We start from the raw sequence: 13,466 nt of genomic DNA, 5'->3' as shown, positions 1-13,466 counted from the left end.
AGCTGACAGAGTGCAAAGTGAACCCGTGGAAAGGCGCCAGGGCCCTGCTGATGAAGCCACCACGTGAGAGAAACAGGAGGAGACAGACGACGCTCACCCTGCGTCACAGGGCAGGGCAGAGAAGGCGGAAGGCAGTGCCACACACACGGCCAGTCCCAACTTCTTCTTGGTGCCCATCACTGATTCTAAAAACAAACTAAGCGGAAACCATGGTTTTGTCTAAAATCTAATCTCCTTGTTTTAGAAGACAGGTGGTTTCAGTGAAATACAAAACAAATAAGAAAACTCTAATAATCTATTCTTGAAGGGGCATTTCTTCAAGATTTTCTTCAAGCTCTTAAACCACTGTTCTGAGGTCTATTTTCCCTATAAAAAGAAAAAAGCAAACCTCCTTTCCAGTCTCAAAAATATTCCTACCAGGTGTGGAGGCAGGACTGTTTACAGAAGCTACCATCACCCAGAGTGACGTCAGCGGCTCAAACCACGAAATCTTTCTCAGCCTGTTCCCTCTGGGTCCACCTGAGAAGGGACAGCTGATCAGGTGCCCATAATGGGGAAAGCACGGGATACAAGGTCACAGTGAGGGCGACACAGGGAGCTGGAGTCACATCCCAGGAGCAATGCCAGGGGTCTCCACTCACGTGGCAGCAAGCAGAGCGCTTTAGACCATGTTTGGAGGTGGAATGGACAGCACCATTAAGAAACTGTGCAAAATGAGAGAAAGGGAGGAATCGGGGTTGATTTCTCAACACGCAGTTTGCACACCACGTGGGTGGACATGCTGCTTCCTAGAATGGGGACATCTGGGGGTTCTTCTGTGCCACACCAAGCACAAGGCCCCCTTTAGACATCTCAGTGAGAAGGGAAGAGAAATGAGGCAGTGAGCCATCTAAGCCTGAAGCTTAGAGGGGAGAAAGAAGGCTAGCAATACAGTCAGTCCTCCTAATTCAAGCATCCTAGAAAGGCTCCTAGAAAAGTCACTGTTAACCCTCAACTGCCAAATACTGAACCCAGATCCCAGGGGAATACAGGGCTAGGTTCCTGTGAGGCCCTGACCCCAGTTCCTTCATGGCCCAATATGTGAGCATGTTTTAGGACACCTCACTGACAATGAACTCCTACCTGAAGGAGGCTCACCGAACACACGTGTTCTCGGTGGGTACATCACAGCTTCTTGCACTTGGAAACACCAGACAGCACTTCCGCACTGTGTGGGGGGCCATTTTAAACAGAGAAATCACCAACAGAGAGATACCAAAAACATCGCACTAAGCAGAGTGGATCCAGGGCCCCTGCTTTCCACCTGAGTACTGAAACAGAAGGCAGAAGGTCCTGGAAGCCTGCGGTCCCAAACATTCAAAAGATCCGACTAGGGGTTAGAAAGAGAAAGAAACCTGACCTACTTTACAAATTTGCAACCTGTTCCCCAATGCCTGGCATCAGGGGGATGCCTTCTCTTCACAAAGCCTGGTGGTTTGATCTCCAGTTTCCTCTTCCTTTCTCTATTTCCAGCAGTTCAGAACATGGCAGGAAAAGAAGAGACTGTTATTCATTGCTCGCTCTCTCTCTCTCTCACTGGAAAGGAAAGAGCTTTATCATTCGCATTTCATAAACTTCCACAGAAATCACCTTTGAAACGTATCTAATTGGAGGAGAACATCATCAGTTGGGCTTCCCTGGTGGCTCAGAGGTTAAAGCATCTGCCTCCAATGCAGGAGACCAGGGTTCGATCCCTGGGTTGGGAAGATCCCCTGGAGAAGGAAATGGTAACCCACTCCAGTATTCTTGCCTGCAGAATCCCATGGACAGAGAAGCCTGGTAGGCTACAGTCTGAGACACGACTGAGCGACTTCACCTTCACCTTATCATCAATTAACTGGCTTGGGATTATCAGGACAAATAATGTTGTCAGTGGTTAAGACAATGACTGACTGATAACGATGCAAAAGCATATCAGTGAGTTTGTTAACACCAACCAAGTAAATGGAGGTAATGTCCCAAATGTCTTATCACAAAGTGATGGTACACATTGAATCCTATATTGAAAATGTAAAATGTCTAGTTAAACACAAAACTAAAGGATATTCTGTAGAGTACAAAGCTTCTTGTTTAGTAAAAGACAGTCCGGCCAAAAAAGTCACATATGATCCTGGTTGGGAAACAAGACATCCAAGAGATACATCAAGAAAAAGAGTACACGCAGGGGTTACCCAGTCTCCCCAAAGTTTCCTCCTCCTTCCAGAAGCCTCCAGGCATGAACCTGAGGGACTGGGTGATGAGTCACCAGGAGCATGAGGACATGGGGACCAAGCCTCTCATCCCAACCCACAGGCTGACAGACTGCAAACAAAAGCTCAGAGCACTGCTGGCAGCCCTTGTTTCTCACCTGGGGTTTACACAATGACTCGAGGGAATCCTACACAGCACAACCATTAAAGTAAGCAGTACTAACAATCAGGACAGAAAACAGTACATAATAAGGTACTAAGTGGACTAAACCACCAGCTTACCATGTTGCAATTATGAAAGGACCAATTTCCCAGCTCTAAGTTAAATTACTTTTAACTCCCACCATCTAACTCATCTGGGGACATAACTCACTGATTCTTTAGAATAATCTTTAATTAATACCTTAATTCCAAAGTAGAAAACTTTCTTCCTGGTAGTTCAAATGCCAAAACCCCTAAACAACAGAATTGTTCTAAAAAGATTTTACAGAATAATTCCTTTAAAAATAAATATTAACCCCCACTCCCCTCTTTTTAAAAGATTTGCACTTTGAGTGGCAGTGGCACAAGCAATTCAGTGGGTGGCAAAGGCCTGACTGGTGACTTGAGAGGGCGCCCATCCTCTGGCTGCACTGGAAAAGGAATAAAGTGACCATCAAAGGCGTGTCCACGTTGTATTTGTCTCACAAACATCATGGACAAAAGCCACTAGCTACCAGGAAGCAGCTTACCTAGATACACAGAGCAACTCTGCAAAGCACGCACAAGATAAAGAGCCCCTTCCTGAGGGCTGCCCCGCCCCCACTCTGCCTCCGCTGTGCTCTCAGGTGCATTTGCCCACCTCCAAGAATTTATACCTAGAAATTGTTGTGTGAAGCCTTCTCTTCCAATTTTAAGGAAGCACAGAATTGTGTACAAGAACAGGAAAAAATACTTTCATTTACTTTGTGATTGCTTCAAGTTTTATTGTCACTGTTTTTTCTAGGAAAATCCAGTATTTTTTGATTGATGCAAAATGATAACATATTAAAACATACTTTAACTGATTTGCATATTATACTTACATTAAATAAAAGCTGTTCTGAGACATTTTAAACTAGTTACATACTATTTATACATACCATTCCTTACATATAATACCATTTTACATATAATAAAACATTTTTTAGGAGAAAAGTAAAACCCGACCATACAACCCAGCCGTTCCATCCATGGATATTAATCTAACAGAAATGAAACATGTCCACACAATGACTTTTCACGACGGCTCACGGCAGCTTTGTTCACAATGGCCTCAAACCAGAAACAAGGCACACGATCAGGCCAGGTGACCGGATAAATACAGACAGGGGAACACCACTCAGCAGTAAAGAGGAAAGACGGACATCCCAGCGATGACCTCGGTCGCTTCACGCTGAGGGAGGGCCACAGTAGAGAATGCATTGTATGACTCCATTTATACAAAACTCTGGGGGACGTAAACTAACCTGTAGGGACACAAAGACCCAGGCTGCCTAGGGTGGAGGGGGGGTGGGCTGCAGATGAACTTGAAAACCTTTTTAGAGAAATGTTCTGTATCTTGACTGTGATGGCAGTTTCAACGGTGTATAAATCTGCCAAATATATCTCATCAGACTGTACTTCAAATGGATACAGTTTACTGTATGTAAATTATACCTCGATAGTTTTTTTAAAAACTACAGTAACGGGTAACCAGAAAAGTTTTTAGCAAAAAAGATAAAAGGAAATGAATGTGTTTATTATCACTAAGTAAGATGTTTCAACATCACCTTTGGTATCCTAGCATCTGTGGCGGCCCTACCAAGCCCTCCAGTGTGTGCTGATGACAGCCATCACTTCTCTCTCCAGGCTCCCGCTGTGTGTCGCCCCCTGACTGATGTACATAGAGCATCTCACTGGACCTTTCACGATGACCTGCAAGGCAGGTGAGACTGAGTCTTTACCCCAAGTCTGTGCCCCTGAGAGAAGACAAGATAATTTGCCCAAGCCACAAGGTGGCCTTGGGCCAAAGGGTAAAAATTAAGGCTGACAGATGAAAGATCCATGACAATGCATTTGCTCTTTTTCTTTTTATTGGCCATGCCATGCGGCTTGTGGGATCTTAGTTCCCCAATCAGGGATCAAACCCAGAACCTTGACAGTGAAGGCACAGAGTCCTAACCACTGGACTGCCAGGGAATTCCCAGTCAGTGCACTTTGGAAAGAGTAGTAAGAGATAAAATTATCAAGCCAAGTTTAAGCTTCTTTCCACCAGAAAGTCCCTAAACAGGCACTGTTCTCCCTATCCTCACATAAAAGGATTCTAAAACCTATCTGTTCAGGATTAAATCGTGCTTTGTGTAGACTCACTTTCAAAAGTCTTTAACACAATTTGTGGATGCAGATGTCTTATAAAAAGGCCTTGTCAGTTGCAAGGGGACACATGAGTGCTGAAAAGTCAGGAACACAAAGTTCAACTGCTGACCTGTGTCCAATAAACACAGGGTGGGAAGCAGATGAGTTCTCACCCTTACTTAACTCTTAAGAAACCTTTATCTGAACTCCACATACAGTTGGATGAAACATACACTATCCAGAAAAACCAGCTCCTTTTCTTGCTTAAAGGTCAAAGTTCTCCTTCCATCTAGAATGCCAGGTCCCTGAGATTTCACGTCTAAATCCCAAGACTCATAGAGTGCCCAGCTTCTAGTTTGTCCTCAATAAATATCTGTTGACTAAATTAACAAGAAATGACCTGGGAAAGAAGCTGCTATAAATCCCATTCTGATTTATATGAACACTAGGCCGAGGTCTTAGAATAAAGCTACCCTACTAACACTGAGAAGAGACAGAAAATATTTAAAAATTACATTAAAAAATAATTCAATGTTTAGAAGGATAAATTAACAAATATCATCATATACTAGTATGAAATGTAAATGTGACAGAACTTTCTGGAGAATCACTTGGCAGTACATATCAAGAGACTAAAAAATAGTTTTTAGTCACTGACCTAGTGATTTCACTTACAGAAGTCTAGCCTAAGGAAACAATTAGAAATGTTGGCAAAGCTTTACCAACAATGATGTTACAGGGTTAACTTGTTACAGAACAGAGAGGAAACTTCTAAATGACCAACAAGAAAGGACAAGTAATCAAATCATGGTGCAATCATATTATACAGCTTGGGGCAGAGTCAGGCCACCATGGGGCCTGAGCATCCTTGCACATACTCTGTCACAGCTGGTTGGCCAAGGAGGCCAAGTGTGACCAGGTGGCTCCCAGGGGAGGGCTGGCCTGTCTGCTGCGGAAGATGCTAAGCCCTCAGCACCTGGTTCCTCAGCTGCAGACTAACCCAATTCGAGCGTGGCCATCATCTGGGCTTATCCTGTCACCCCATGGACCTTGGTCGGGGAAGCAGCACGTCCAGCCTGGGTTCCGGTTTCCGCTGGGCTCCACGTGACAAACTGTCTGACCCAGTGAGGCCTGCTCCCTGCCTCCAGCCCCCACGGAGCCGTGGGGAGACAGCCAGCTGCCAGCACCCCCTCTGAAGTCTTGTTTCTCCTGACGTCCCTGTGAGGATGGGGTCCTTCCTCGGCAGATGCCATCAAAAAACTCATCCATATATACATTTTAAGGGCAGAGAAAAATGTTCATTTTTCTTTAAAAAGCTACAAAACATTTTACAGAACGACTAGAACTAATTTTTAAACTTTTTGTTGTTATCATTGTTGTAAATAAAATCCACATATTAATCCCCGAGCTTCAGTTGATCTAGCAATTTCAAATTTCTCCTTATCAAATTTTATACTTCACTTTTTTCCCAGCTGTTTTATGTAACTTACTTTCACATGCATTGTCTTATTTGACCTTGCAACAACTCTGCAGGGCAGGTAGAAAAGATACCATTGTCTACATTTTCAGGGGACTTGGTGATGCCAAGTGACCTGCCCAAGATCAAAGGGCCCTTAGAGACAGTACCAGACCCAGAAGCCAGGCTCCATGCCCAGTGCTCTTTCTACCAAGCCACCTGCTCAGCACTATATGACCCGGCTGCTGAACTGTGATCAATGGAATGGATGCCCTCCTCCTCCTCTCTGCTAATCCACTTCCCTTCAAGGTGGGAACTTTTCTGGACAGCTGCTCTGTCTTCTATTTCACTGCTTTCCGCTCTTTTATATTTTCCTTCTGCTTGCTTTGATTTCATTTTCTCTTTTTTGCTAGTCTCTTAAGGTGGAAGCTGAGGTTTAAGCTTATTTTTTAAATCCTACATTTTCCAAGAAGGACTTAAGGTTGGTGGACATGTAGAAATATACGTTAAAAAAAAAAAAAAGACTGAAAGGAAACTACACCAAAATGTTTGTGTTGATGGGTCCACAGGAGTTCATTACACTCTTCCATCCACTTCTGTGTGTGTTTTAAAATTTTCCACGTTAACTTTTCAAAGCTTGTCCAAGTGCTACAGTAAGAAGGACATTACAATTACAGCCAGCCTATCCACCAACGCCTGAGGAGAGGCTGAGAGCCACTCGGAAGCTGCTCTGGCAGGTGACTGGGCCTCAGCCCTTCTGCAGGCCTCACATGCCTGGCAATCCACGTCCCGAGAGAGAGAAGGGAAGGCTCTTTTCAGGTCACTTCCTCTGCTGTACAGATCAGGACTCCAGGATGGCGCCTGGCCAGCAGCTGCCCAGCAACTGAGCAACACACAGGGAAGATATCTAAAAGGAGCAAAAACTAAAACCATACAGACACTTGAGGAAGCTGAAGCGGGGAGGCAGATGAACTTGGTAGCTATTATAAAGGAGTAAAAATAAAACCCAAGCTTGGTTATTTTTTGCTTCTTTGATCCGTGGAGCCTTTTCTTATGGACCTCTGCTTGAAAGCTCAAAACCCTCTAAGGGGAATTCTGAATGGCCTAAAGCAAAACCACATCAATTAGATGGTTACAGTTGGAAAAAAATACATTTAACACTCAGTCAACCCTTCCTATAATCCTGGACACAAATCCCCACACCGTCATTTCAAACAAACACATGCAATGAAGAGAACCATCTCTAACCCAAGACAGGAGCAAGCAACATGACCCCAAAGAGAGCAGCACAAGCTTCCCAAGAACTGGTCTTCTACATCTGGGCTCCTGAATTCAGGTGCTTTGAAAATACATGTGTGCACGTGTGTGTGTGTCTGTACTCATTCACTCATCCCTGGATCCTACCCTGGAGGATCCTGGTTCACAAGCCATGGCTAGAGCAGGGCCGCAGAGTAAACTGCTTTTTGAAATGACACATGAGATTCTGTAGATAAGCCAGGTATGGGAAGCACTATTCTACCCTCTGTTTACTAGATTCCCAGCTTCAGGTGGGCAGGTCAACAAGCCACTTTTTAAGCTTCAGTCTGACCCCTGCAGGAGCGCCAAGTACACATTCTTCCTCTCGTGGTCTCTGATATGGGAGATCCCCTGACCTTTGCAACCAAGGGGTTCTGAGGTTCTTATTTTCTCCAAGCTGCACACCTCCAAGAGCAATTCAGTCTCACAAGGGCTGTTTTCTTCACTTCTGCTGCACAGGCAGGAATCGGGGATGATGTGCAACATATCTTTGTGTGGAAATCAACTGACCTTGGAGGTAACACAGAGAACTAAAATCACGCAAACTTCCTAGAGTCTCATCAGTTCAGTTCAGTCACTCAGTCGTGTCCGACTCTTTGTGACCCCATGAATCGCAGCAAGCCAGGCCTCCCTGTCCATCACCAACTCCCGGAGTTTACCCAAACTCATGTCCATCGAGTCAGTGATGCCAGCCAGCCATCTCATCCTCTGTTGTCCCCTTCTCCTCCTGCCCCCAATCCCTCCCAGCATCAGGGTCTTTCCAATGACTCAACTTATCTCATGAGGTGGCCAAAGTATTGGAGTTTCAGCTTCAGCATCAGTCCTTCCAATGAACACCCAGGACTGATCTCATTTAGGATGGACTGGTTGGATGTCCTTGAAGTCCAAGGGACTCTCAAGAGTCTTCTCCAACCTCATAGAACCCTTTAAAAGTCAAAAGTGACTTTTAACTATAGGCTTTTCTCTATCATCACATTTTACTAGAACAATAAGTTGCTGTGCTGTGCTGAGTCGCTCAGCCGTGTCTGACTCTTTGTGACCTCATGGACTGTAGTCCGCCAAGCTCCTCTGTCCAAGGGGATTCTCCAGGCAAGAATACTGGAGTGGATTGCCATGCCCTCCTCCAGGGGATCTACCCAATCCAGGGATCAAACCCAGGTCTCCCACACTGTAGGTAGATTCTTTACGATCTGAGCTACCAGGTAAGTTCAAAAATACTGGAGTGGGTAGCCTATCCCTTCTTCAGGGGAACTTTCGGACCCAGGAATTGAACTGGGGTCTCCTGCATCACAGGTGGATTCTTTACCAGCTGAGCTACCCAGGAAGTCCATAAAGATATGTTATTTCTATAATTTTTTAAAGTAGAAATTGAAATTCCTCTTTTTAAAAAGTTGTACATATACATATTTATGTTTGAGAAAATGAAAGATAAACAAGATCCAAAAACGGAAAGAACAGTAGTATTTAGCCAAAAATTCAGTTCCATAGGAGATTAAACCAAATGAGCCTTTAACATCAATTTGTGAAAGAGTGTCACACCTCGCCTGCTTCCTCTGCACAAGATGCCCATCATGCGACATGAAGAACAAAAGCAGGTGTCTGGAAAAATAATCACCAATGTCATGTCAAGATCTTCTACAACAAGGAACTCCTTTTTCCTAACAAGCTCCTTGTTCAGGGATGTTTTCATTACCTGAAACCAAAAAAAGAAAAAAATTCTCTTTGCTACCAAATTAAGTATCAACACAAAAACATTCAAGAATAGGCAGCAACAACCGAAGACATTCTCTGTTCTAGCAATCTGATGACAAACAGGGCTGCTAAGTAGCACAAACAGGTCACCCAGGTCAGAGTTTGCTGCTGCTCTGTACGTGTGCTACCTCTGAAAGAGGAATGCTCTTCCAGGACGAGAAATGCTTAAAGCAATTAGAAAAAGTCCGACAACACTGTAGTCCTTTCTATCCATATGGAACATCTCCTCAAGAAGAAAGAGGTCCCGCCTCACAAGAAACAGCCAAGGAATAAAATAGCTAGGGTGATCTGTTCTGCAGAACAGACCCCAAATCTGTGGATCTGGTAAATTCCATGGTGAAGGGGAATTAACATTGCAGATGGAATTAAGGTTGCTAATCAGCTGACCTACTGAAGACAGTAGGGAAAACCACTAGACCATTCAGGTATCAGATCAGTCGCTCAGTCGTGTCCGACTCTTTGCGACCCCATGAATCGCAGCACACCAGGCCTCCCTGTCCATCACCAACTCCCGGAGTTCACTCAGACTCATGTCCATCGAATCAGTGATGCCATCCAGCCATCTCATCCTCTGTCATCCCCTTCTCCTCCTGCCCACAATCCCTCCCAGCATCAGAGTCTTTTCCAATGAGTCAACTCTTCGCATGAGGTGGCCAAAGTACTGGAGTTTCAGCTTTAGCATCATTCCTTCCAAAGAAATCCCAGGGCTGATCTCCTTCAGAATGGACTGGTTGGATCTCCTTGCAGTTCAAGGGACTCTCCAACACCATAGTTCAAAAGCATCAATTCTTCGGCGCTCAGCCTTCTTCACAGTCCAAGTGACCTAAATCAAATACCTTATGATTATACAGTGGAAGTGAGAAATAGATTTAAGGGCCTAGATCTGACAGATAGAGTGCCTGATGAACTATGGACGGAGGTTTGTGACACTGTACGGGAGACAGAGATCAAGACCATCCCCAAGAAAAAGAAATGCAAAAAAGCAAAATGGCTGTCTGGAGAGGCCTTACAAATAGCTGTGAAAAGAAGAGAAGCGAAAAGCAAAGGAGAAAAGGAAAGATATAAGCATCTGAATGCAGAGTTCCAAAGAATAGCAAGGAGAGAAAAGAAAGCCTTCCTCAGCGATCAATGCAAAGAAATAGAGGAAAACAACAGAATGGGAAAGACTAGAGATCTCTTGAAGAAAATTCGAGATACCATGGGAACATTTCATGCAAAGATGGGCTCGATAAAGGACAGAAATGGTATGGACCTAACAGAAGCAGAAGATATTAAGAAGACATGGCAAGAATACACAGAAGAACTGTACAAAAAAGATCTTCACGACCAAGATAATCATGATGGTATGATCACTCACCTAGAGCCAGACATCCTGGAATGTGAAGTCAAGTGGGCCTTAGAAAGCATCACTACGAACAAAGCTAGTGGAGGTGATGGAATTCCAGTTGAGCTATTTCAAATCCTGAAAGATGATGCTGTGAAAGTGCTGCACTCAATATGCCAGCAAATTTGGAAAACTCAGCAGTGGCCACAGGACTGGAAAAGGTCAGTTTTCATTCCAATCCCAAAGAAAGGAAATGCCAAAGAATGCTCAAACTACCGCACAATTGCACTCATCTCACATGCTAGTAAAGTCATGCTCAAAATTCTCCAAGCCAGGCTTCAGCAATATGTGAACCGTGAACTTCCTGATGTTCAAGCTGGTTTTAGAAAAGGCAGAGGAACCAGAGATCAAATTGCCAACATCCACTGGACCATCGAAAAAGCAAGAGAGTTCCAGAAAAACATCTATTTCTGCTTAATTGACTATGCTAAAGCCTTTGACTGTGTGGATCACAATAAACTGTGGAAAATTCTGAAAGAGATAGGAATACCAGACCACCTGACCTGCCTCTTGAGAAATTTGTATGCAGGTCAGGAAGCAACAGTTAGAACTGGACATGGAAAAACAGACTGGTTCCAAATAGGAAAAGGAGTACGTCAAGGCTGTATATTGTCACCCTGCTTATTTAACTTACATGCAGAGTACATCATGAGAAATGCTGGGCTGGAGGAAGCACAAGCTGGAATCAAGATTGCCGGGAGAAATATCAATAACCTCAGATATGCAGATGACACCACCCTTATGGCAGAAAGTGAAGAGGAACTAAAAAGTCTCTTGATGAAAGTGAAAGAGGAGAGTGAAAAGGTTGACTTAAAGCTCAACATTCAGAAAACAAAGATCATGGCATCTGGTCCCATCACTCCATGGGAAATAGATGGGGAAACAGTGGAAACAGTGTCAGACTTATTTTTTGGGGCTCCAAAATCACTGCAGATGGTGACTGCAGCCATGAAATTAAAAGACGCTTACTCCTTGGAAGGAAAGTTATGACCAACCTAGATAGCATATTCAAAAGCAGAGACATTACTTTGCCAACAAAGGTTCGTCTAGTCAAGGTTATGGTTTTTCCAGTGGTCATGTATGGATGTGAGAGTTGAACTGTGAAGAAAGCTGAGCGCCGAGGAATTGATGCTTTTGAACTGTGGTGTTGGAGAAGACTCTTGAGAGTCCCTTGGACTGCACGGAGATCCAACCAGTCCATCCTAAAGGAGATCAGCCCTGGGTGTTCTTTGGAAGGAATGATGCTAAAGCTGAAACTCCAGTACTTTGGCCACCTCACGCGAAGAGTTGACTCATTGGAAAAGACTCTGATGCTGGGAGGGATTAGGGGCAGGAGGAGAAGGGGACGACAGAGGATGAGATGGCTGGATGGTATCACCAACTCGATGGACGTGAGTTTGAGTGAACTCCGGGAGTTGGTGATGGACAGGGAGGCCTGGCGTGCTGCGATTCATGGGGTCGCAAAGAGTCGGACACGACTGAGCGACTGAACTGAACTGAATCAGCTGACCTAGAGATGGAGAGATTATCCTGGATTATCTGGGTAGGCACAATATGATCACAAGACTGCTCGGAAGTGGAATTGGCGGGGGGAGGGAATGAGGAAGTGGGGCAGAGTCAGCATCAGAGGGATGAGATGTGAGAAAGCCTTGATCAGTCATTGCTGGTTTTGAGGATGTAGTAAGAGGAATAAAAGAGAACAAAATGAATGAAAAAGATGTAACAGGGCCACGAGCCAAGGGATGCAGATAGCTTCTACAGGGTGCAAAAGGCAAGGACATGGATTCTCCCCTGGAGCCTCCAGAAGAAACAAAGCTGACACCCTGACTTTAGCCCTGAGACCCATTCCAGACTGTGACCCCCAGGACAACAAAACAAATTAGCATGGTTTTAAGCTACTCAATTCATGATACTCTGTTACAATAGCCATAAAAAACTAATACAGTGAAGCCACTTCTTTTGTCTACCATGCAGACAGCATGTCCAGAAAAGATCCAAGTCAAAGCAGCATCCTACTAACATGTCCAGTTGTCTTCCTGATTTTTTAAATCACACACAAAAAAACAATTACCAATTTGTAATCCCTGTCAGTTAAACCACTAACTACTAATGGCTGAGTGGGTAAAGAACCTGCCTGCAAAGCAGGAGACACAGGAGATGCGGGTTTGACCCCTGGGTCAGTAAGATCCCCTGGAAGAGGCAATAGCAACCCACTTCAGTATTCTTGCCTGGAAAATCCCATGGTTAGAGGAGCCTGGCAGGCTACAGTGCCAAAGATCACGAAGAGTCGGACATGACTGAGTGACTAAGTACTCTGTGCACACCAATCCTTGTCAAGATGCATACATTTGTCAAATACCTTAATACTTCCTAACTCACACCAGAAATCACCTTACTATAGGTGATAGTAGCCCTCTTAAAGAATTTTCTTGCCACACTCATCTTTCAAAAATAGAATAATCATATGCTTTGTCCACATATCCCTTTTTTAAGATTTGTACTGAAATCTCTGAATGCCTAGAAACCGTACTCATAACCCTCCCAGCAAGCCAGCAGTGAGAAACTCCCTACCTGGTTATCACCACAACCAGCTGTAGCAGGAACCAAGCCCCCAGATAAACCACAAAACACAGAAGAATCAAACGGGACAGTGCACGTGTGAGGTAAGAGGGCTAAATTCTAATTTCAACATCTTCCAAGTTGACAGGAACAATCCTGGTCCCCTACATTGGGAATGCAGTCTCAGCCACTGGACCACTAGGAAGTCCCCCTGAAACACAGTCCTTGTGCAGGCACCTCCACGGCTGGGCTGAGAGCAGTCAAATGACCAAAGGCTGGCTTTAAAAACTTCTTCACAAATGCCACCATAAATCAGCATGCTCGCTTAGGAATCTAAGCCCCAAAGTCTTTTTCAGCCCGCAGAGCTAAGTCTTGCATCAGAACCCTCGGTGATCCCTCCAGGGGACGGTCTAACAGACAGCCCCTGACAGGAGGC

At 44.6% G+C, this 13,466-nt stretch overlaps 1 protein-coding gene across 2 annotated transcripts in view; it reads right to left on the bottom strand.

Moving 5' to 3' along the window:
- Nucleotides 1-13,466, bottom strand: part of CYTH1 (cytohesin 1) — a 79,776-nt gene that overhangs the window by 56,879 nt on the left and 9,431 nt on the right. The window contains exon 2 of one of the 2 annotated variants that reach the window (XM_059878355.1): nucleotides 8,875-9,028. The exons of the other annotated variant lie outside the window; for it this stretch is intronic. Within the exon in view, the coding sequence (XP_059734338.1) occupies nucleotides 8,875-9,025 (151 nt within the window). The 5' untranslated portion in view covers nucleotides 9,026-9,028. The remainder of the gene's footprint in view (nucleotides 1-8,874; nucleotides 9,029-13,466) is intronic. 2 annotated transcript variants of the gene reach the window in all.

This window comes from Bos taurus, chromosome 19 (assembly GCF_002263795.3).
Source record: "Bos taurus isolate L1 Dominette 01449 registration number 42190680 breed Hereford chromosome 19, ARS-UCD2.0, whole genome shotgun sequence".
In the NCBI taxonomy this organism is placed as follows: Eukaryota; Metazoa; Chordata; class Mammalia; order Artiodactyla; family Bovidae; genus Bos; species Bos taurus.
This window is presented reverse-complemented; position numbering and strand designations above follow the sequence as displayed.